Source organism: Eumetopias jubatus, unplaced genomic scaffold (assembly GCF_037043125.1).
Source record: "Eumetopias jubatus isolate StellerSeaLion01/CBP00866 unplaced genomic scaffold, mEumJub1_p1.0 scaffold_15, whole genome shotgun sequence".
NCBI lineage: Eukaryota > Metazoa > Chordata > Mammalia > Carnivora > Otariidae > Eumetopias > Eumetopias jubatus.
This window is the reverse complement of record NW_028274821.1, coordinates 44,721,437-44,746,744: the sequence shown is the minus strand read 5'-3', so window position 1 is coordinate 44,746,744 and position 25,308 is coordinate 44,721,437. Positions and strand designations below refer to the sequence as shown.

Here is a 25,308-nt window from a genome sequence, read left to right as displayed (position 1 = left end):
AAGGAAGACTCATAAAGGTTATATGACTTGACCATTGTTCAAGTCCTATTCCCAAGTTCATGCCCTTTTCATCTTTTTGGTTCAGTAGTGGGCAAAAACCTTTTCCTTTTTCTTGCTTAATTTATCTGAGAGAAGTTGAAATGGTCAAAGGGAACTTGACTAAAAAGAACTTTACAAAAATATATATGTAAATATATACTGGTATATATAAGTATATTGGTAAATATATAAAGGAAATATGGATAGCATAAAATGGGTAAGTTAGTGAAAAGGTAGGTTATCTCTGCCTTCAGGACCTGGCCTCCAAGGGGCATTCCCCCCTTTTCCAACTTTATTGAGATATAATTGACCTACCCATTGTGTAAGCTTAAGGTGTACAATGTATTGATTTGACACCCTTACAGCAAAATGATTACCACCATTGCTAACACTTCCATCTCCTCACATAATTACCATTTCTATTTTGTGGAAGACCTGTTAAGATTTATTCTCTTAGCACCTCGCAAGTATATAATATGGTATCCCCAGGGCATCCTTAAGTTTCCTGGTTCCTCCACTTTGAGAAGGGGAGGGCTCGGGCAAGAACATGTATTGCCAAGATAGTAATGACTAGCATTAGCTGAGCATTTACTGTGTGCCAAAGTGCCATTCTAAGCACTTTATATGTATTACCTCATTTACTCCTTCCAAAAGCCCTGGAGGTATATGTAGTTATTACCTCCATTTTACAGTCAAAGGCAAAGAGAACTTCCAGAACTTGTTCAGGGTAGTAAGGCTGTTACCACGCGGCTGAGCCAGGCTTTCTGACTCCAGAGGCTGCACTCCGAACCACTCTAATGTGCCTGGGAAGGGTCCCAACAGAGAGCATGGGCCTTAGATGGAGAAATGGGAACAGAACTTTCAGGAGAGAACTGAAACCTTGGTCTTTTATTATAAATGCACAGAGCTGCCATTCAGTACTGTTTATTCTTCCTCCTCAACTTACATTGCTTTCTTACTCTCCCTTCTGTGCTATGGTTTCTAACTAGATAAGTTCCTTGGTGTCAGGGGGCACATACATCATGCTTCTCAGTTCCTACCTAGCACCTGGCATAGAATGAACCCTTCAGTAAGGCACCTGTCTCCTGAATGATTTTTTAGCCGGTAACTTACACTCAAAATGGCAACAAGTTCTGGTCCTATAAGGAAGAACTTGTGCCAGACACCACAGTGAAGAAGAGAATAGACTTCTTGGTTCATAGATTCAACAGGGAAGTAAGGGATGGAGGCAGGAAATTAACATCTATTAGCAACCACTTTGTACCAAGCACTAAACTGGGCAGGTTGCTTATGACATCTCACTTAGTATAATTAATTCTGCAAGATGGGTATTATTGTTATGGTCTGAATGTTAGTGTCTCCCCCCCGCCCCCCCCCCCCCAGATTCATATGCTGAAATCCTAATGCTTGGTGTGATGGTATTAGGACATAGGACCCTTGGGAGGTGTATAGATCATAAGGTGGCACCTTCATGGCAAGGTTAGTGTTCTTATAAGAGAGACCCCATGAAGATCCTTAGCCCTTTCCACATTGTGAGGACACAGCAAGAAGGTGCTGGCTTTGAAACAGGAAGAGGGCCTTCATCAGAATATGACTGTGCAGGCACCACAAACCTGGCCTTCCAGTTCCATAACTATGAGAAATACATTTCTGTTGTTGATAAGTCACGCACTCCATAGTGTTTGTTATAGCAGCCCAAATGGGCTAAGATAAATTATTTATAATAGACGAAGCAGATACGGAGGATTTGGAAATAGGTCTTCTAGATGAGGTACCAGCACTGTCCCCTCCATTGTGCAACTGAGGCAGGGACCTTAGGTCATGATCCCGTCTTCCCTTCCACCATCTGCTTCCAGGCCCTGGGACTGCCGTAAAACTGCCTCTAGCACCACACAGACACAAGAAGGCACGGAACCAGAGTGGGTACTTTCAAAAGCCAGTGCAGGGCTGAGAAAGGATTTATTAGGTAAAGTGTAGAGTTCCTCACTTTCCCACTGATGGACTTTCAATACCTGTCATTTCTGGGACATCCGACTCATTCACGTCATTCCCGTTAAACATGGTGGTGAGGGCAGGCGGGCCTGGGAATTGTGTCCTTGTGCCAGGAAAGGGCAGGGGCAAGTGTAAGTTTCTCAAGGTCCCCATTTCCTGACTTCTTGGAGTCTTAAAATAAGCTTGTGCCTGGATGCTTGCTGTGGCTTGGGACGGTGGCTAGGCAGGGAGATTTACTGCCTTGCTTTCTGTGTCCAACTATTTTAAGTGTCACTTATGTTCTGGTGTCTTTTTAAATTTATGGATGTTCACTCGAATCTAAAGAACCACAGCCCTCCTTCCTGTGGCTTCCTCATAAATGCCTGCTGCAATCCTGATTTAGTTTTATAGTATATGTGCTATAGAGCTTCCTGCAGTCCCCATGGGGTCTCTCTTCTCTCCTTTGGATTTTATTAAAAAGAAAAGACAAATGTGCATAAGCAGATGCCATAAACAATGACCAAATGCTGACCTTTCTTCTTAATAGCAAAGCATATTCTTTTTGTGGGCAAAGCTATAGGAAATCAAAAGCATTTTCCTTGTGACATAAAACCTCAGGTTTTCAATATAAATGAGAAAACAGATGCCAACTCATGTCTCTTCAAAAAAGGTCAGGATAAATTTCTCTTCTTTCCCTCTCCCTCATCAAGTATGCTAGCCCTCTCCTTTTTTTTTTTTTTTGCCTTTTCTCCGCAGCACTTTTCTGGCCATGTCTGCAATTTCTGATGGGATGGGTCCCCATGGTGGATTAATTTTTATCTAACTGTTGGCCATCAGAACTTGCCGTTCCCACGTAATCTTTAGAGAGGAAGCAGTAATGATCTTAGTCTTCCGAACAATCATGAAAAAGTGGCTTCCCAACAGGTGTGGCTTCGTGTACTGACTGACCTTTACTGTGTGAATTGCCTCCTAATGGGGTGCAGGAAGTGCTCGATCCGATCTGTATCAGAATAATCAGGAAGTGTACAGGGTGGGGTGAGAGTGGAAGTATGTGGAACAGATGATAAAGTTTTAATTATAGGAGAAATGAGATGGAAATGACTCAAGAGACTTTCTAAGCCAAGGTCCTGCTACCTAATCCTGTTTTAAATCACCTGAGAGTATTTTTTTTAGAGAGAGACAGTACGTGTGAGGGGCAGGGAATCTTAAGCAGGCCCATGCTCAGTGCAGAGCCTGATGCGGGGCTCAGTCTCACCACCCTGAGATCATGACCTGAGCCGAAATCAAGAGTTGGATGCTTAACTGACTGAGCCACCCAGGTACCCCTCACCTGAGAATATTTATGCAGCCTCTTTTCTCCCCAGGACCTAGAATCTAATTGGGAGACATGACATAGATGGGAGATACCTTTAATAATACAAACGGTGGGGCGCCTGGGTGGCTCAGTCATTAAGCGTCTGCATTCAGCTCAGGTCATGATCCCAGGATCCTGGGATCGAGCCCCACATTGGGCTCCGCGGGAAGCCTGCTTCTCCCGCTCCCACTCCCCCTGCTTGTGTTCCCTCTCTCTCTCTGTCAAATAAATAAATAAATAAATAAATAAATAAATAAATAAATAAATAAAATCTTAAAAAAAAAATAATACAAACGGTGGTCTGCTTGGTGTCCTATCAGTGGTCTAGAGCATGAGTTGACTAGCGATGGCCTGAGCGCCAAACCTTGTTCCTGTAAATTAAGTGTTACTGGACCACAGCTCCATCCATTTGTTTCTTATTGTCCATGGCTGTTCCACTCGGCAACTGCAGAGTTGAGTCCTTGCAACAGGAACCTTGTGGCCCTCAACGTGTAAAGTGTTTCCTTCCTATCTGGTCCTTTATGGAAAAGGTTTGCCCATCCCTGGTCTGGAGTAGGTGCCTCAGGAGGTCAGCAAGGTGGGATCAGCTCAGGCTGAAGCACTACAAGAGGGCCTCATAGAATGGCTGAACTGTGTCTTGAAGGCTTCTAGGATTTAGCTAGAAAGGAAGGGACAGGAGGGTATTCCAGGCAAGAAAGGGTCAAAGCCATGGCAATTACTAGGGAACAGTTTGATTGGAATGGAGGAATCATTTGAGATAGGAATAAGATAGAAAGATCCATGTAGAGGCTATGTCTGAATAGCAAGGAGTCTTGAAAGCCAGGCTAAATTTTTTTTAAATGATAAAGCCTACCATTTCCCCAGCCCAGCCTCTATATGAATAGAAAGGGATGTGGAAGTGACTTTTTAAGTCCATTCAATCTCTGAGAATCAGTTTTTGAAAGTACGGATGCGTACCCCCACCCCCAGAGAGTCTGTCTTAATTGGTCTCAGGGGGGACTTTTCTTTTTTAAACTTCTCAGGGGACTCTAGTGCAATTGGGAACCTCTTCCTGGACGAAGGAAATGGCCAGGCACGTGCCTGCAGAAGCCCAGCTCAGGGCCAGGTAGAGGTAGCAGGTGCCCAACACATGTGAGTCAAATTAAGTCAGCAATATTGCTTGTACCAGAGCCAGCCTGATAAACCTCTCTTTTACTAGAGTCAGCTATATAATATTCAGTTGGCCACATGGTTTCCAATAAAAGAAATCACTTCTGCCTGCCCCTGCCTAATCCTGGAAAAGCCCATGATGCTCAATGCGATATTGAGTCTGTTTATAAATTTGGCCATTTATAGTTCTCTCACTGCTATTTTAACATGACCATTTACAAGGCCTTACACAATTTGCCCTCAGCCTTTTTACGTCTCTGATCTTCTCTCTCCCACACACAACCCCAATGACTCCATTCCTGCCCCACTACACTAGCTTCTTTGTTGTTCCTTGAATACACTAGGCATGTCCCTGCCTCAAGGACTCCACACTGGCTCTTCCACTGCCTCCCCTCCCCTCCCCTCCTCTTCTCTCATTTCCCTTCTTCTCTTCCTCCAGACACATGCAAGGCTCAACAGCTCAGGTCCAAGTCTTTGCTCAAAGATAACTTTCTCGATGAGCCCTGTCTTGCCAATCTAATTTAAAATTGCATCCTCGTTCCCATATAGGCACTATCCATCCTTTCTTCCCTGCTTTATTTTCCATAGCACTTATCTAATATACTATGCCTTCCATACCTTCTAATATACTATGTCATTTACTTCATTGTGTTTGCTTTCTATTTCCCATAGCACAATGAAAGCTGTATGAGAGAAGGGATTTTTATTTTGTTCTCTGTTGCATCCCCAGTGCCTTCAAGGGTGCCCAGAACATAGAAGTTGCTCAGTAATCAGTGTCTATGCCATCAGTACTTGGAATGCTTTTACTCATCATTTAAGACTGAGTTTGAACAGTTCCTCTCTGAAGCCCACTCTGATTTTCCCTTCGCCAAAGAAAGGGGTCCTTCCTTCCCTGTTCCCTTTGGCTTTTTCTGCGACTTTTTAGAGCTTTTTCTCACACGTGACTGACTTTTCTCTCTCTCCTACTGCTTCTGAGCTCCAATGCTGGGGGAGGGCACAGGACCCTGCATCTAAGGGAGACTGGACAGGTGTGTGTAAAGGAAATGAACCAGAATTTAATAAGAACAGCTTTGACTATCTTTTAACAACACTTTCTACAGTTGTATACCTAGACAGTTCTCCATTTTATTCCAATATGTTGACCTCAGTGGTCTGAAATGTGTCATGAGCACATAGCAGGTACATGAGCTTTCCAGAGAATCGTATGGATGACCATTGCCCCCTGACGTTAACCTATTTACCAAGCCCTGTCGGTGTTACATCTTACAAATCCCTGAATTTGTTCACTTCTTTCCGTTCTCTCCAGCTCTCTACTCTCACCCATGGTTATCTCTTACCTGAAATACTTCCTAAATGGTGGACTCTATCTAGTCTCTTCCCTGGGACCCATCCCCTGCCCAGTAGCCAGAACAGGCTTTTAATACACAAATCAGATGATGTCTCTCTCCTGCTTTTAAACCATTCAGAGACTTCCCATTGCAACTAGTGCAAAGTGTGAAAGTCTTACCAGGGCTCACAGAGTGCCAGCAACTTGCTCCTGCTTCTCTCTTTACCTTCATCTTAGGCCAATCTCCCCTTAGTTACTGCCATGATGCTTCCTTAAATGCTCTAGGCTTTCTTGCTTCAGAACCTCTGCTGGTTCCTCTGCCTTGGAATGCTCTGGATCTCCTCTGTCTGGGATGCTCGCTCTTCACTTGGATAGCTTCCAGCCTCTCTTCTAATCTCAGTTCAAATATCTCCTCAAGAAAACTTGCCTAAACCTCAGGCCAGGAGTGCTGTTTTGTCATACGCCCCCAGGGCTCCAATAGTTACTATTTTGATCACAGTCTTCTTACTTGAATAACTCTCCCCATCAGACTGGAAGTGTCTACCAGAGTTCAAGCCAAACAAGGGCAGGTATGTTAATCTGTTTGTGTGTTACTGTATCTTCATATCTAGGTCAGTGCCTAATGCCTAGTAAATGCTCAATAAATTTTTCTGGAATGAATGAATGAGACCTAGGTTTTTCTATCGTATTTACTGTGTATCCCCACCCCTAGCATAGTGTCTGGGACATATTAGGCACTCAACAAATATTTATTCAATGAGCAAACTGATCTATCTTTCAGATATTGCCTTCTTAGGCCCTTCACCAAGGCTTTCAATTTTGAACATTAATATTTATTCAACTGTTTTCTGAAATATCCTCTTACTTTGAGGGGTTTACATGAAAACAATGACTATAAACTGCACCCTAAACTCCAGATCTGGGTCTCATACATTCCAGCCATAGTTCCCTCATTGGTGTGGTATGATTTGTAGGAACTGCATCTAGGCCAACCATGCTCTGCAATTTTTAGCTCTTCAAATGAATAGAGAAGAAAATGTGCAGGCTGCTGGTCTCAGGTGGTCAGAAGGAAAACACTACCGCCTGGCTGTTGTGGGTGGGCCTTGGCCTCACTGCCTGGCTTCTCCAGGACTGGAAGGGCTCTGAGAAGTGGAACTGTTACCATGCAGGGCCCTGGGGAGCCTGCTGATGCTGCTGAGAGGCTGCTGCGTGTGCTGACTGTGACCCTTGAGCCCCCGGCTGGGGAGAGGGGCCAGGCACAATGGCTTCTTTCACGGGAAAACTTTACTCTGCAAACCCAGGTTTGAATGCCTGAATCTCTCTCCTCTTGATAAATCACAAGGGACGAGAAAAGGTTTGTGCTGTTTGGCTCTCTGTGAGACTAGCATGGCATGAGGTTCCAGCAGAGAAGTCAGGAGTCCCTCTGCCTGGGCATCCCAGCTTGCTTGCTCATGGAGAGTTTGGGACTAAATATAGGGGGGCGGACCAAACCCTATGGATATATTCTGTGAGACAGCCTAACAGGTTCTGGACCTAAATCAGATAGGCTGAGAAAAGAGATTGAACTGCTTTTCTTAAGCCACATATAATCATATGTTTTCTTATTGGAAGCACCCAAGGTTATCTAATTTTGACAGAAATCTAGGGCCTCTCTTTCCCGACCTTCTGAGAAAGACTTCTACTACTATAAGTCAGGTTTGTTGGCTTGCTTTTTCCTTTCAGGCTATTTTACTTCATGGAGAAAACTTAATCTAGTGACAGGATAAAAGAGTGGTACAGTGCAAAGACTGATCCTCCTCAGAAACAAGAGATGTGTGATCACCACCATAGACCTTGGTGTTCTTTCTACATAATGAGGTGGATGGACTAGATCAGCGATTGGCAAACATTTTCTGCAAAGGACTAGGAAGGAAATACTTTAGGCTTCTGGGCTGTATGGCTTCTGTCACAAGTAGTTGACTCTGCCATCATGGCATGAAAGAAGTCATAGACAATATATAGGTAAATAAATGGGCATGGCTGCATGCCAATAAAACTTTATTTACAAAAACAAGCAGTGACCTAGATTTGGCCCAGGGACTATAGTTTGCCAACCCTGTAAGACATTATCTCTTAAAAGTGTTTATGTAATAATTCTAGAATGTGATTGCCAAATTTGCGTATCAGCTGAGTCTAGGCAAATATTTAAAACATTCACATCATAAATATGTGTGTATGTGTATATATATATACATATATATACACACACACACACCTATTTGCACATATCTGTATGCCTATTTCTGATCAAAATGGAGTAAGAGACTGAATTTACCTTCCTGCCTAAAATAATAAACAATGAACAGAATGTAAGAGACAATGGTTTTCAAGACACTGGACATTAGGCAATGAAGGACACCAATCCATGAGAAATGGGAAACAAAACAATGTTGCCCCAGCTCAGCGCTTTGAAACAGGCTGCAATACAGGGAAACCCAGAGGGCACCTGGGTGGCTCAGTTGGTTAAGTGTCTGCCTTCAGCTCAGGTCATGATCCCAGGGTCCTGGGATCAAGACCCACATTGGGCTCCCTGCCCAGCGGGGAGCCTGCTTCTCCCTCTCACTCTGCCTGCAGCTCACCCTGCTTGAGCCCTCTCTCTCTGTCAAATAAATAAAATCTTAAAAAAAAAAAATACAGGGAAACCCAGGTGGAGCCCTGGGGACTCACGAGTTCAGGAGAGGGAGCTGAAAGCACAGGGAGATCAAGGTGGCTCAAGTTCACAGAATGGAGTATCAGAGAAGAGAGAACTGCGAGATGGGATGAATAAATGAATTTCTGAAATCTGAAGAAGATCCCCCTTGAGTATTCAGTAGGATGCACATTAGTGCATGCATGTAAAGAACTACCAGAGGCAGGGGAAAAAGGAAAGAATTAGAGGTAGCAGTTTCTGGTGTTCACACAGGGTACAGAATAGTACCTGTTCCTATCAGCCAGGCTGGAAAACCTCCTGATTCATAGGGTGTTCGGCAGAATGTGGTATTGGGGTAAAGAGACAAATGTATCACTGAAACAGAACGGTCTGGAAATATACCCAAACATATAATGACAACTGATTTTCCACAAAGGTGCCAAGGCAATTCAGTGGAGAAAGAATAAGCTTTTCAACAAATGGTAGTGGAACAAGTTGGGTAACCATATGCATAAGAATGAACTTCAATATATACCTCAGGCCTTAGGTAAAAACAAACTCAAAAGAAATGATAGACCTAACTGTAAAACTTAAATCCCTACAATATGGATATAAAGCTTCTGGAAGAAAATATGGGAGAAGATCTTTGGTACCTTGGAGTAGGCAAAATTTCCTAAATACAATAGCAAAAGAACCATCTCAAAAAGAAAAAAATGAATAGATTGAATTTCATCAAAATTAAAATATTCTGCTTTTTGAAAGACACTAAAAGAGTAAAAAGACTGTCATTGACTGGGACAAAATATTTGGAAATTTATGTATCTGATAAAAGACTTGCATTTGAAGTATATAGAGAACTCCCAAAACTCAGTAAGTAAACCAACAACCCAATTAAAAAACAAAAACAAAAACAGGGAAAAATTGAATAGACACTTCACCCAAGAAGAAATCAGGATGGCAAATAGCACACTAAAAGATGCTCAACATTAACAACTACCAGGAAATTGCAAATTAAAATCACAAGAAACGACTGCAGACCTAGAAGAATGTTTAAAATTAAAAGACTGACTACAGCAAGTGCTGGGGAGGACGTGGAGAAACCAGAACTGTCAGACACTGGTGGTAGGAATGTAGAGTAGTCCCGCTACTTTGGAAAAAAGTCTGGAATACTGGAAAACAGTCTGGCTGTTTCTTAACATGTTAAACAAACACCTACTATGTGATCCAGCCATTTCACTTTTAGGTGTTTAATCAAGAGAAATGAAAGTGTGTGTCCGTACAAAGAGGAGTAGACGAATACCTATAGCAACTTCATTTGTAACAACCAGAAACCGGAAATGACCATTCTGTCCCTCAGCAAGTGGGTGACAGAACAAACAACAGTCTAGCTGTACAATGGAACACTAGTTGACAAAAACATGCACTGTTGATGCATGTTACAATATGGATGAATGCCGAAATAATTAACCTGAGTGAAAGAAGACATTCCCCCCAAAGTATGAGTTCTTTTATAAAACATCCTAGAAATCTAATCTAATCTATCTATACTGGGAGTAGATCAGTTGTTGCTGGGGGTGGACATGGGGTGGGGCAAGGGTGTGAAGGCATGATTTTATAAAAGGGCATGAGGTAACTTTTGGGGGTGATGAATATGTTCATTATGTTGACTGTAGTGATGGTTTCACAGGTGTATCCATGTATCAGAACATCAAATTTTAGACTTTAAATATATATTATTTATTTATGCCACTGCCAATTATCTCTCAATTAAAGCTGTTAAAAAACTTTTATGTCAAACATATATAAATATCTAATGTATCTTACAAATCATTAAAATAAGATAAATACCTATCAATAAATGAACAAAGGACCTGACAGGCAACTCATAAATGAATGTAAATGACTAATAAATATTAAAAACCAGAATTCTTAAAGATCATAAAGAAATAAAAATTTAAAATGATATAGTTTTCAGACTGTATTTTGTGTATTCACCAATTAAAATGGTAAGTGTAAAAACTCTTGGTCATAGCTACTGTTGGTAATATTTTAGGGAAGTGAGAATTCTCAAATAGTGCTGTGCACATATAAATAAGTAGAACTTTTTTGGAGGACCATTTGAAAACGGCACAAATTAAAATATACAAAACTTTTGACGCAATAATTACACTTCTAGAAATTTATCCTAAGAGAGATGCACACAAAAACTTTAGGAATAAGAATATTCACCTTATCTATGTTTTTATACTAGCAAAAGATTGCAAAGAATCTAAAAGTTCAATATTAGAGAGTTGGTTGAATTTGATACCTCCTACCAATGCAGCCACCAGAATTAAAACTGTAGAAGAATATTTAGAGACATGGAAACATAATTGTTATATACCAGTTAGTGAAAAAAGTTGTAAGCAGTATATGGAATATGATTTTGTTTTAGACAAAATATTGCATATTAATGGCTAGGAAAAAGATATTTGCACTGGTTTTATCTGGGCTAGGCAATTATAATTTTCAGTTTTTTATTTTTGCTTCTATTTTTAATTGTTCTACAATGAAGTTGTATTGCTCTCATAATAAAAACCCCAATAAAAGTTATTTTTTTGCATACTGCCAGTGTTAATGCCCTATAAATGATACTGTGAGAAATATTAATTTTGAGTCTTAGTGACCGCCCCCAAATTGAACAGAAGCCTGCAAAAAGGTGTAGGTGTGTGGGGAGGCGTGAGATGCTGCTACTCTAAAATTGGAGCCTGGAGGGACCTGGACCCAGACCACTAAAGGGGGGTGGCATGGGCCTTGCCCTCTGTAGCAGTTGACACAGCTCAGGCCTCCCAGCAGAAAGGACAGCTGTTAAATAAGGACAAAGAAAATTAGTACCCGTCTTGCCTAGGACAATGGATCTGGTTAGGTTGGGTCCACTTTGCATGGCCAAGCCTCCACTGGCAATTTTCCATGTCTGTGTCATACAGCAAAGAGTAGGAGAGCAACAAGGGATTTATTGGTCCCAAGTCTTCACTTGCAGTCATGGAAAGTGAGGCCCATATGGGCCCATGCATGTGTTGCTCAATCAACATTCCTTCTTGGAAGTTCCGGCAGTGGCTTGAAGTAAAATCAATGCCAGAATGTCTGTCAACTAAAACAGTAATTTCTGGAATAGAATCACCTACTGAGAATCTCAAGGCTTGATTTCTAAGGGAGAAGAGTTAGCTCTGATATATGGCTTTAAAAAACCCCCAATCTCCCTTCTTTCCTTCTTCCCATGAAAACATGAGAATCAAGGTCCATGACTTATTATCTCTATGCCACAAAACCACAAAGTTCTCTGAATCTGGTGCAGCCAACTAATCTCATCGATGGGAGAAATACATACACAGGAATGTCACCATTTACTGGCCACAACAGGGTTGGCAAATGGCTTTCATCCTATATATCAACTGCCACTGTGCTTGGTGGAAATGTTAGAATGAATTCCAAGGCAGTGCCTGGGCTGAATGAAAAAGAATGAAGTGATTGATTGGAGATGTGTTGGTTGTGGAAGGGGCGATTAACAGTATCTTCGCCACATATTTCCATCTTGGTCTAGAACATCTGTTACCCTCAAAATAGGGTTTCTTCCTTAAATTGCTCTCGCTATTGATTACTCTTACAGGATACCAGATTCTTTCAAATATTACTTTTAGTACATCATTCTCCTATTTAAAAACCCTCTAAAGATCTGTCCCACATAGTAAATCTATTTCCTTGTCTAATAATCAAGGTCCTCTACATTTGACACTGTTTACCATTCTAAGTGCTTAGCAATCCTACACAGACTTAACTCCCTGACCTAATTTTCTACCCGGAGCAGGCGCTCTGGTCTAAAAGGGCCACCAACAGGAGCCAGGGATGGGAATCAAATAAGAGCAACTAGGCTAACAGATTAGGATGAGTCAATAGCTGGGGAGGCTCAAGATGGAGGAGGCATATTAGAATTCTTGGGGTAAGGGGTCAAAGCCAAAGCTGAGTGGACAAGCTCCGGCTGAGGCTTGTTCCTTTAAATGGTCTAGTTTCTATCCCAGTTAAGCTGCCCATCATCACTTTTAAAGTAGCGGTATTTTATAGCTGTTTCTTTACAGATACCTGATATATCTGCTACACATTATCATCACCAGGCTAATAGTATCTTCTTCACCCTCAATGTCTGTTTCCCTTCCTTGCTGCCTATTTGAATCCCACCCATCCTTCTGTGCTCAGCTCCAAAGCATCAGTTAGGCCCTGGTCTGTTTCAAATGACTTACTTCCCAGAGTCTTGAAACTTGACATCATTTCTTACTTCATCTCCACAATTCTGTGCAGATCCCTCCTTCTACAATGCTGGCGGGGCATCAACATTCACCGCCAGAGTCCATGTTGCCTAAGCAGTTACGTTCAGGGAACTTATGGTTACTGACTTGCTGTCCCATTCAAATGGAACAGTCTGGATCTGAACTAGGGTATTATGGTGTCTCTCAACTGTTAGATTTAAATACCAGTCTAAGGTAACAAAGCACTATAAACTAGCGATGGAACGCAGCAGCATAAAGCACAATAAATTCTTATTGCTTATGACTAGAATGAGACAAAATATTATTCCAGAATACGGAGAAAGAAAGTAAAACTATCACGGAAAAACATGAGCAGGTTAATTTTTCCAGCATGCTGAATGGCACCTGAGTGACCCAAGAGTTATTTGAACTTGAAAATAAACTATTCCTGCACACTCTGCTAGTGATTGGGCTATGATTAATAGTTATGACAATTTCTCATAGTGATGAGTCTAAAATAAAAAAAAAGCTTACAATGCTCACATTTAATTTGGAATACATTTACCATTTATAAGCCAAAAGAAAGCAGTTTGGAACTTCCATGAATTCTGATTAACATGATGTGGAAAAACTCAATGCCAAGCTTGTGTAAGTTATAGGAAACAGAATAGGGCTACTTGTCATTATATGTGTCTTATTTTTAGGATCAGATCAGAAACAGAGAAATTATAGGCTTTTTCCATATGCTCATACACTATGAGTATTCTTCGTTAATTTCAGATCATAATGAAACCTGAAGGCAATCTCTCTGTTTGTAATCCTATACCGGCCATGTTGATAAGTCTGACTTAGCAACATGGCCAGTATGACTAGGCACCCTTTGGCCTCCCGCTCTTTGCTAGGTGGTGGGGAGGAGAAAAGAGAAACTTGCAACTTTGAGCCAAAGGAATAATTTTGGTTACCATTAGCAACATTTGGGGCCACAAAGAGTTAGCATGGTGATTTCCCCCATTTTGTAGACCTGTTTTTTTTTTTTCCCCCCAGGCCTTTGAAGGCAGATAATTCTTCTCTTCCACCTTGACTTGACCCTCTCCAGAAGTCATGACAGGAGTACAGAGGTTCCTGTGGCATCTCCATGATTCTGGTGTGAAGGGTCCAGGGCATGGATGCCCTCATATACCTCTCTGCTACCAGAGGGCACCAGCCATGTGGGCAATAACCTGGTGAAGGTTCCCATTGACAGATGCCAGAGAAGCTGTACTGGTAAAGTTATAAACACTCTGTTTGAGGAGTCCATCTGGGTTGGTTTCAGGCCCTACCTATAGAAGGCTAGCCTAAATAGAATTACCTAGCTTTTTCTTCTTGAAAGCTGATGATAGCTCTAGTTTACTTATGAGGAGGTCATGGCGGCACACTGGGGTATGGTTGGCAAGGGGAGAGGAGATATAGGAGCTATTCTTACTACTCTGCTTTTTACTTACTTACTGTTCAGTGAGTCAATCTGATTGAGAGGATCTGGACTGTGGTATTAGCCCAAGAGGATTCAGAAAGGAGCCATGTTGGAATCTAGACAAGCTAGAGTCCAGACTAAGATCTGCACTCACCTCACATGGAAAGTCAGCCAAGTTTCCACTGGTGAGTCTGGATTCTGTAGGCAATTTAGTGATTTCCTGTTGGCCACCCCCTCCTGCTGCCTCCCTCCCACCTGCAAGCAGTCACCCATCCATAAATCCTGTCCAGCCCTGGATTTCAGCCCAATGTTCCAGAGATTTGGACTCACCAAGGAGAGCAGAATTCCCAGGATCCAGGACCAGCTGTGCTCCCAGAGGAGACGTCAGCACTGAAGGAAGGTTCGGTCCAGTGGCTGAAAGCAAGGCTCTGATGTCTTCCAACCGTGTGGGGACTTGGGGGGGATCTGTGGGAAGGCAGATGGGGAGTCAGGCAGGGTAAAGCATGAAGGCTGTAGTAAGGGGGGAAGGAAAGATGGGCATGCATTGAAGGCAGGCATTAGGGTTGCCTTTTAGCATCATTTTTTTCCCACAGAGAAAGTGTACCTATCAAGGTGAGTCAGAATTTCAAGCTTAGTATTTGGTGCCCAAAACAGTAAGGTCAGTAATAAGAATCAGGCATGTTGACTTTAGGAGTTCCTTACTGTATACCACTTTATACCACAGTACCACTGGGTCTCTATAAATGTGTAGGCAAATTAAACTATATTATAAAAATACTCTTAAAAAGCCAACACTTCTTCAGCATTTATTATATGCCAAGTCCTGTGTTAAATAGTTTTCATTCCTTTTTTCATTTAACTCTTACGGTATCCTTTAGAACACTCTGTTACTGTCCCCACAGATATGGATACATCACCACAGGAATTTTTTATCTTAGAGAGCGAGAGAGCGCACACACATGGCGGGGGGGAGTAGAGGGGGAGGGAGAGAGAGAATCTTAAGCAGGCTCCATGCCCAGCACCGAGCCTGACACGGGGCTCAGTCTCACGACCCTGAGATCATGACCTGAGCCGAAACTGCATCAGATGCTTAACTGACTGCACTATCCAGGGGACCCAGGAATTCCTTATATAAAAGAAGCCTACCAGTGACGTTTTCTATGAAGAAAAAGGTTTATTTATGAAGTTGATAAAGTGAATTTGCTTTGTGGTCTGGATTTTTACGCCCACGTAGGACCAGATAAGCAGAACAGGGATGATTTGTTCTTTAAAATCTTAGAAGGAGTTAGGGCTGAAGTCATCAGGGGTCTAGTTAACCAGAGCCCAAAGTGACACAAATGGGAAATAGAGTGGCTTATCATTTCCACTGGACAAATAAAGAGGAGAGCACCTATTGAAGCTGGTGGTGAGAGGACTCAAGATTCTCTGAGAAAAGAAGCAGAATCCTGTTTCCCCACTTCCTACATCTCCCAAGGGGGACTCCCATCTTTTTCTCTAGAGCACTTGTTGGAGTCTGAAGAGAAGCAGGAGTATTTCTTTTGTAACTGATGGTCATTTCATCAGTGTTCAGTGAGGGCCTATTATGTGCCTGTCACCTTGTCAGATACTTGTTAAGGGTGGCAAGTAAGTCATGATGGCTTCAGAGTCCGCTTCAGAAATATGCCTTCTGTCTACTCTGCCTTGACTGCAAAAAACCATTGCATACAGAGAACAATGATGAGCTTGAGATTTTTACATCTGTTTCTATATCTATACATAAATTATAAAGACATTATATATGTTATATATAATTTAAAAATATTCTTTGGGTATAGGTGAAAACATCATGTTTGGGTTCAGGAATGCTCTATTTGAGCTGTGGCTCTGTCACTCACTAACTTGGGCAAGTCACTTAATTCCTCTGAGCCTTAGTTTCCTTGTCTACAAAATGGTGAGGAAACTCATCATTTCCTAGATCTCTTTTTACTCTGAAATACCAGGATTTTAGGAACTGATGGTAGTAGTTTACTCCAACCTAGAGTCCCTTCCCATTTTTTTTTATTTTTTTAAACTTAAGTAATTATTTTTTAAAATTTAAATTCACGTTAGTTAACATATAGTGCCTCCCTGGTTTCAGGAGCAGAATCCAGTGATTTATCACCCACACACAAGACCCAGTGGTCATCCCAACATGTGCCTTCCTTAATGTCCATCACCCATTTTTTAATATTCCCTTGAGGATACTGAAATTGAATACTGAATATTCCCTCAAGAATATTAAACTCAAGGGATGCTTGGGTGCTGTAGTCAGTTAATAGTCAGCTCTTGGTCTTGGCTCAGGTCATGATCTTGGGGTTGTGGGATCCAGCCCTGTGTTGGGCTCCCTGCTCAGTGGGGAGTCTGCTTGAGTTTCTCTCCCTCCCTCTGCCCTTCCTGCTAGTGCTTTCTCTCTCTTAAATCAATCAATCAATCAATCTTAAAAAAAAAGAATATTAAACTCAAGAAACCTTTGCTTATTTCCTAAAAGTCAAAAAGGGAGGTTATGTCCCATCTTCAAAACCATCAGGTCTTCTTGGGCCAAATGTCAGCCCCTCCTAATGCCCTTAGAACTTTTATCATATTGTTCTTCTTTGGTGCATGTCCATTTGATCTTCCGAGGGAAACCGTAAATTCTCCAAAGACAGAGGTCACCTCTTAAATTGATCCCAACACTCAAGATGGAACTTAGAGGCAATACGTCATGAATATTCATTCAACAGCCACAGGAATAAATGAATGAAAGTCGCATTACACATCAAGTCTCCATGCTACAGGTTAAGTCACAGAGCTTGGCCTGAAAGCTCAGTTTTATACACAAAATCCCTTGTTTAAAAATTAAGCCTCATTTTTGGCTAATTAAAATAAAAAGAGAGACATTATTTCTATGTTCATAGCCACCTGTACAAATAAAAATACTTGGATTAATAAACCAAGGCGTCTGATCAAGAAAAGCCCACTGCTTAAGAGTCTAACCAGTGATTTTTTTTTTTCCCATCATGTCTGGTTAAATGGGAAGATGTCCTCCTCATCCAGCTCCATGTTCACGGTCACACTAGTCTTCAGTCGCAACGCTGCAAGAGCTGCCTGGCAGAACGCATGCCCTTCGTTGGTAAAGCTACTGTAGCAACCACGCATCCTAGGCTCTTGTCTCTGTCAGTGCAGGCGACAATCAAGGCTTATTTTGGGAGGAAAAGCCCACAGGAAGCCCCGTAACTCAGTGTGGGGCAACCGTGCCTGGGCCCCGGGCTCCAGACTCGTACGCAGCTCAGCCGGATGAAACCCAACACAGAACAAATGACATCTGTCACAGAGCTGCCTTCCTGTGGCTTTCTAAGATGACTGGAGGTTTATGCAGCCACTGGTGAGATGAAAACCCACCGGGGCCTCTCTGAAACCTGAGCGGGCAAGGGCTAGAGACCCTAGGCTTTGGTCTATGAGCAATTGCAGGTATGGAAATATGAGTATAAAGTTTAATTATTTTTCCCCAAGGAGGTCTCTAATATATGAATGTGTGTGTATGTATGTATGGTGTGTGATTCTTCATATTTCTCATAGATTCCTTTTTTTCTTAGAATGATAGCTTTCTCTTAGTGAGAAAACTAGCATGAGGGCTCTAATCATTGCTTTTTTTTTTAAACTTTCTTTTTTTTTATTATTATGTTATGTTAATCACCATACATTACATCATCAGTTTTTGATGTAGTGTTCCATGATTCATTGTTTGCGTATAACACCCAGTGCTCCACGCAGAATGTGTCCTCTTTAATACCCATCACCAGGCTAACCAAGTGGGATTTACCCCTGGGCTGCAAGGTTGGTTCAACATCCGCAAATCAATCAATGTGATACAATACATTAATAAAAGAAAGAACAAGAACCATATGATCCTCTCCATAGATGCAGAAAAAGCATTTGACAAAGTACAGCATCCTTTCTTGATCAAAACTCTTCAGAGTATAGGGATAGAGGGTACATACCTCAATATCATAAAAGCCATCTATGAAAAACCCACAGTGAATATCATTCTCAATGGGGAAAAGCTGAGAGCTTTCCACCTAAGGTCAGGAACGCGACAGGGATGTCCACTCTCACCACTGCTATTCAACATAGTATTAGAAGTCCTAGCCACAGCAATCAGACAACAAAAAGAAATCAAAGGCATCCAAATCGGCAAAGAAGAAGTCAAACTCTCACTCTTTGCAGATGATATGATACCTTATGTGGAAAACCCAAAGGACCCCACCCCAAAACTGCTAGAACTCATAGGGGAATTCAGTAAAGTGGCAGGATATAAAATCAATGCACAGAAATCAGTGGCATTCCTATACACCAACAACAAGACAGAAGAAAGAGAAATTAAGGAGTCGATCCCATTTACAATTGCACCCAAAACCATAAGCTACCTAGGAATAAATCTAACCAAAGAGGCAAAGAATCTGTACTCAGAAAACTATAAAATACTCATGAAAGAAATTGAGGAAGACACAAAGAAATGGAAAACGTTCCACGCTCATGGATTGGAAGAACAAATATTGTGAAGATGTCAATGTTACCTAGAGCAATCTACACATTCAATGCAATCCCTATCAAAATACCATCCACGTTTTTCAAAGAAATGGAACAAATAATCCTAAAATTTGTATGGAACCAGAAAAGACCCCGAATAGCCAGAGGAATGTTGAAAAAGAAAAGCAAAGCTGGCGGCATCACAATTCCGGACTTCCAGCTCTATTACAAAGCTGTCATCATCAAGACAGTATGGTACTGGCACAAAAACAGACACATAGATCAATGGAACAGAATAGAGAGTTTTTTTTCTTTTCTTTCTTTTTTTTTTTTTAAGGTAAGACAAAAACAAGCTTTTTTACTGCATCCCACCAAGTTCCAGACTCCCTGGGGAAGATAAGCCCAGGGTCCCTAGTCCAGGGGATAGAAGGGTTATTGTTCCCAACATGGCAGAGTCCAGCACTGGGCAACAGTGAATATTAGATGGTATCCCAGTGGTTGTTATTTCTAATATCTGTGTTATGCCAAGAACTGTGTTAGACTCTAGTCAGGGGTTCTTATATTTGGGGGTACTATAGTCTGAATGCCTGTGTCCCTTCAAATTCATAGGTGAAGTCCTAACCCCCCAAGGTGATGGTATTAGGTGACGGGGCCTTTGGGAGGTGAGGCAGAGCCCTCATGAGGGCCATTTGCGCCCTTATACATGAGACCCTGGAGAGCTGGCTTGTCCCTTCTGCCATGGGCAGAGACAGCAAGAAGCCAGTGGTCTGTAACCCAGAGAAGGGGCTTTAGCAGAACCTGACCATGTTGGCATCCTGATCCTGGACTTCTAGCCTCTAGAGGTGTGAGACATAAACTTCTGTTGTTATAAGCTGCCCAGTTTGTGTTTTGTTTTAGCAGCCTGAAAGGACTAAGACAGGGGGCTACCCGTGTGGACTTTAGGTAGGCTGGACTATGAACTTCTTGAAATTCTATGAAAAATTTTATAGGTACGAATTTTTCTGGAGGGGGTCATCAATAGTTTTCATTTGATGCTCAAAGAAGTCCTTAATGCAGAAGAAATTCACAATAACTTCTTTACTTCTTGAGCCCTTGCTGACAGCCGCCTCCCCCTACATGGACAATCCCCATCGTGCATTCACATCAAGACCAGCATCTAAGGCTTAGTAAGGTAACTGAGTTGCCCAAAGTCACACAAGGTCACACACTGAATAAACAGTAGAGCCAGCATTCAAAATGATTTCTGCCTGGCCCCCGAGTCTGTGTTCTTTCTACTGGAAGGCCCTAAGGTGGGAGGAAGAGAAGGCATATTGCTTTTATGTAATTAAATGGATCAGGGATAAAGGGAGGGGGAGGGTGGGCTAGACGGTCAGCCTCGAGGTGTTTACCTAGGATCAGCAGCTGCGTGTTCTCGGTCAGCTCTCCATGGACATTGGCTGCTCTGCAGGAGTACAGGCCCTGATCTGAGGGGGACACGTCTGTGAGCAGCAAGGAGCCCTCGTGCCCATGCGGAGGGGAGCCCAGTTTGCTTTTATTCCTGAACCAAGTGACTTCAGCTTCAGGCACACCTAGGAAGAAAAAAAATAAACACATCAGCAAAACACACTCAGGTGACCCTGGAGGCAGTTACCACCGCTTGGCGGACCCTCTCAGGGGTTACTCTGCAGGAAGCATCTGCGTGGGCGTCTTCTACCATCCTCTGGCCAAACTAAATAATACCTGTGACCTCTCCGTGGTCTCGAGAGCTTTAGCTTTTTAAAGCTCACACTGAAGAGGCAGGAAGAGAGAGTCCAGTTAACAGAACAGGAAGTGGGCAGCTGGTAAAAGGCACTTGTCAAGATGGAAGGAAAGTACCCAAACTCTGTGGGGAAAGTAGGGATGGACATAAGCCCCAAATCTATACAGCGGTGAAAAGGAATGATTGACAAGTACATGAAACAAACATTTAGTAAGAAAAGCTGGACGCAAAAGAGTACACCCTGGATGATCTCATTTCTGTAAGTGACAGACAAAACCTGATAACATCAGTCTGTGCTGTTAGTAGTCAGGGTGGTGGCTCCTGTGAGAGGGAGGGACAAACAGGGAGGCGTTGGGACTAAGTGGGGACAAAGGTTGGTCAAGGGTAATTCTCTGGTTCCTGACCCGAGGGCTGGTTTGGTGGGCTTGGTACCTTTATGATATGTCTCCTTTTCGGTACAGATACTACCCTTCAGTAAAAAGTTAAAAGCTATAAAATATTAGTATTTTGTCTAGTATGAACCAGACAAAAGAAAGCTGCTGGAACCTGACCAGAACTGACACTATACATGGAAAACACGCTTGTAATTTTTGGATCCTACGTATTTTCTTAGAACAAGAGAACACAGAGCTATGGCCATAACACCACAGAGAAAGAGACAAAAGAAAGAGACAAAAAGAAAGTACTCTGTTCTTTCTTCAGTCCAAGATTTGTGTTTGAGGGAGAGAGTGGGGAGGGTGTATGAGTTAGGATGGAGTACCTGCCTTTGGAAGTTGGGCTCTGTCCTTTAGGGTCGTCACTGATTGAATGTGTTCATTCACAATTCATACGTTGTTACGTTCTAACCACCTCCAATGTGATAGTATTTGGAGGTAATTAGGTTTAGGTGGGTGGGGTTGTCATGATGGGATTAGTGCCCCTATGAGAAGAGACCGGAGAGCGAGCCCTCTCTCTCTCTCCATCGTGTCAGGACGTGGTAAGATGGTGGTCTGCAATCCAGGAAAAGAGCTCTCCACAGACCTGCTGGGGCTGGCGCCTTGAGCTTGGACTTCTCAGCTTCCAGTACTATGAGAAATATATTTCAGACATTTAAGCCACCTCGTCTATGGATATTTTGTAATAGCAGCCTGAGTAGGCTAAGACAAGGGGGCAACCGTCGTTCTTTAGGAAGTTTCCCTGTGGTTGCCATGCTGGCAAGCAGGCCCCGGGCCAGGACAAGCCTTCTGAGATAGTCTGCACAGGAGGCCCCGCAGGAGGCTGAGCTCAGAGTAAGTTGGGAGACAGAAAATCTGTGGCATCAATTCACAGGTCTCTGGGGAGCAGAAAGCTCCATTCCCCACTGCTCAGCCTGCTGGCCCAGTTCAAAAAGTTTACTCAGAACTCTTGGGTGTATGTCCAGGGTACGTTAAAAATGTCAAATCCTGGTCAATGGGGGTCAAAGCCAGGAAGAGTCAAAAGACTTGATCTTTTGTCCTGTGCTTTTCTGAGTTGGGGCTACATGCTGCATTTGGGGCAAGGACAGTGTTGCCCTTAATGGGCAGCCTACTGGTGAGGACACAGACGTCTTCAAGGGATTGCCTATGTACCTGTTACTTGTCCTTGAATCTGCTGAACAGAACTTGCCAGCAGTCTACTCTGTAACACCCAGCTCAGTGGCTCCCCTAATTATGCCCCCCTCGGCACTTGCTGCTCCTGAGCTCCCAGAAGGAGGAAGTGGGATGGAGGCGGGAAGGTGGTCTCACACTCCCTCAACAATGATGAACTGCCTTGTGGGAATTCACCGGTATCCTGCCTGCTCGGCTGCCTCAGGTGGGCCTGGAGCGGTGGCCCAAGGTGGTGGTCAAAGTGTCTGGCCAATCTGTAGAGACTTCCTCCCTATTACAAGGACCAGAGGAGTGATTCTCTGGTTTTCTCTTTTCTTCCAATTACCAATAATTTAATGAAAACCACTAAGGATCACCGAACTGGCTGGAAGGAGGAGGCAGGGCTGCTGAAATGGGATAAAGACTCAGATACTGCAGGCTTGTCACATCGGGAGAGGCGTACCTCATGGTGCCTGATGCTCAAATGCAGGAGACGGACCAGGCTGGCCTGGCCTCCAAATATACCTGGACAGAAGAGGCAGGTAAGAGGCAGAAAAGCTGATTTTTCATTGCAGCACCACTAGGGAGAGCAAGAGCATCATGATGTCTAGCCATGCTAGCTTGGACTTTGGACCTTGAGCTTAGTTTTTACGTGTAAAAAAAAAAAAAAAAAAAAAATCCACAGCATTCAAAGGAAAGCCTCCGAAAGGTAAGCTGAAGAAAACATTCCCTGCCATTTCTGTCCTGAAAACACAAGGAGAATCTAGGTCCTACAAATCATTTCCTGTCAGTATTTCCCTTGTTATGAAGCGCTCACATGCAGCGGGTAGGTTGGCACGTTCTTTTGAAGAGTGCTGTGGGTAGCAAGCACACAATCCCCGCTAGGACCTAAGACTGTTCTAGAGCAAGGCAGGTACAGTAAAGGAGCTGGACTAAATGGGCCCTCGGTTCCACGAAGTGAATGGGGGAGCGAACACTCTCTCCACCACTGTGCTGATGGGAATGGTGTGTGTGTGTCTCCAGCGCCAACACTCCTGAGGATCTCTGCAACATGGACAATCCTGCAGTAAGTCTCCCTGCTACTCCCAGTGCATCCTTCTCTGGAAGGGCCCGTGCTCCTGCCGGACAGTCAGAGGCAGAGACACGGAGGAGAAGAGAGGAAATTGGGGGGTGGGGGTGGGGGTGAGAAACAAGAGGCGGAGGGAGAGAACCCAGGCTCTGAGAGAGACCTGGAGCCATTTCTCACTTCCCCAGGAAGTGGGTCCAAGCCTCTTCCATTCCCTTAATCACTCTGCCTCATGCCCCCCCGCCCCCATGAAATCAGAGTGTTTGCCAGCATAAGACAGGTGCTTATCAAAAGGACTGAATTCTTCAGGTAGGGTGGGGGGTGGGGGGCTCATGGGAGACATGCAAACATTCAGGATAGCAAGGGGTCGAAGGAATTTGCTGATGGAGGAGTTGTGTCTGGTGGCACATGTTGGGGGCTTCCTGCCTGGGACTGTGGGCCTCAGGCAGAGGGTGACACAAAAAAAGATACCTTAGAATCTCTTTAGTCTCTTTCACAACTGATTTTGACATCCTTCAAACATAGAAGAAAGGAAGAGGAAACATTAACAAGGCCTGAGAGAGCTTTTTTCTGTTTTTTTTTTTTCCTCAAGAGATCATAATGAGCCTTAAGAGAACATCACCAGCCATTGTTTAAACCAGAATCCCTTGAAAAGGTACCAGATACACATGCCCAAGACCGACGTTCAGAATAGCTGAACATAGGGAGTACATGAAGGTCAGGGACCGTGCAAAATATCCTGAACATGTGAGAGGAGAAACAACACTTGGTGAACATTTGCTATAAGCCAAACATTTTATAAAGATAATCACATTGTTCAAAGAGATGAAAAAATCTGCCTAAAGTGATGTTAGTTTGAATCCCTGACTGATTATGTGGGGACAGAGCCTCTGTCTCTCCCCACCCCTCACCCCGTGGTCAATCAGTGACCTACAAATGGCAGAGTGGAGATCCACACTCATCCATTTGATGCCACAGATTCCCACCTTACCCTGTGCGCACCATGCTGCCTGCCCCTGGACCCAACTGCCTCTTCAGAGAAGATCAGAAATGCTACGCTACTGTTTCTGAACCATCAAATTCTTATTTTCTACTCTAGAATGAACCTTTCTGCTGTAGCTGTAACACCAAGATTATTGTGAGGAGGGGTTTCTAGAACCCATGTGTGCTGGCTTTGTTAGCTCTCTTCTTGTTGAGAAGCTGGTCAGGTTGTGGGAGACTTCTTTTTTTCCTGGGCTGTTGTGATGTGACCACACATTTTACCAAAAGAAATGTCTAAAAAATGACAGAAAAGATACTCTACCACAGAACACAGTCCAATGCTATGTTGTTGACAAGTTACTTGGATAGGCTCCACACTCTGGCCTCCCTGCTATGATCTGTGTATAAAACAGAGGAGGAAAAAAACCCTGCTTTGCCTTTTTCCCTTTGGTGGCATATCTTATCAACAACACAATGCTCTCCCTGTTGCTTGAAAGAACCAATAAATGAGTCTGGTCATAATGGGTTGTAACTTGAGATGATTATAAGGATTAGTGCCTTTCATCTTCACAGGGCCACCAGGTAGGGTGATGCTGTAATATTCTTTTTTCAATTCCAGACAGGATAGTCTTGCTAAGCAGACCACTTGTTGTTATATTTGGAAGGCTGCTTGCACCACACAGCCTGTCAGCATCTCGAGCTGGGGTGTCCACTGAAAGGTGCACCTTGACACGATGCCCTTGAGCAGCTTCTTCCATGGCTTGGTGCAAGAAAAGGAAAGGATACAGTAACTAAAATGTCAGCCATGCCAATTATTCTAAAGAACCACGGAAGTCTGGAAAGGAGGTTTTCAGCCTTCCACATTTCTCTGTACTGACTGGGGCAGACATTCACAGTGGTTCACCAAACCGGTTTCCCTCTTTTGCCTGGGTGCCCATCTAGGCCATGTTGCTCAATATCCCTTGTGGTGGGGAGTGGCCAGGTGACAAGAGGGACTGTGAGAAGTGGTAATATGTGTTGCTTCCAGGTGTGGCCCTTCAAAACCTTCCCAACCACCCTCCATGCTTTTTCTTTTTCCCCCTCTTCTGGTTGACAGGTTAGAGATAACCCCTGGGAGACCTTGAAGGGCATGTGTTAGAGCCACAAGCATTCTGTGACCCTGACTGTGTGGGGCAGCC

The 25,308-nt window shown here is 43.2% G+C and overlaps 1 protein-coding gene across 1 annotated transcript in view; it reads right to left on the bottom strand.

Moving 5' to 3' along the window:
• Positions 1-25,308, bottom strand: part of ADAMTSL1 (ADAMTS like 1) — a 936,829-nt gene that overhangs the window by 73,211 nt on the left and 838,310 nt on the right. The window contains exons 23-24 of the mRNA XM_088018750.1: positions 20,151-20,330; positions 14,569-14,703 (exon numbers count right to left, since the gene is read on the bottom strand). Of these exons, the coding sequence (XP_087874876.1) occupies positions 14,569-14,703; positions 20,151-20,330 (315 nt within the window). The remainder of the gene's footprint in view (positions 1-14,568; positions 14,704-20,150; positions 20,331-25,308) is intronic.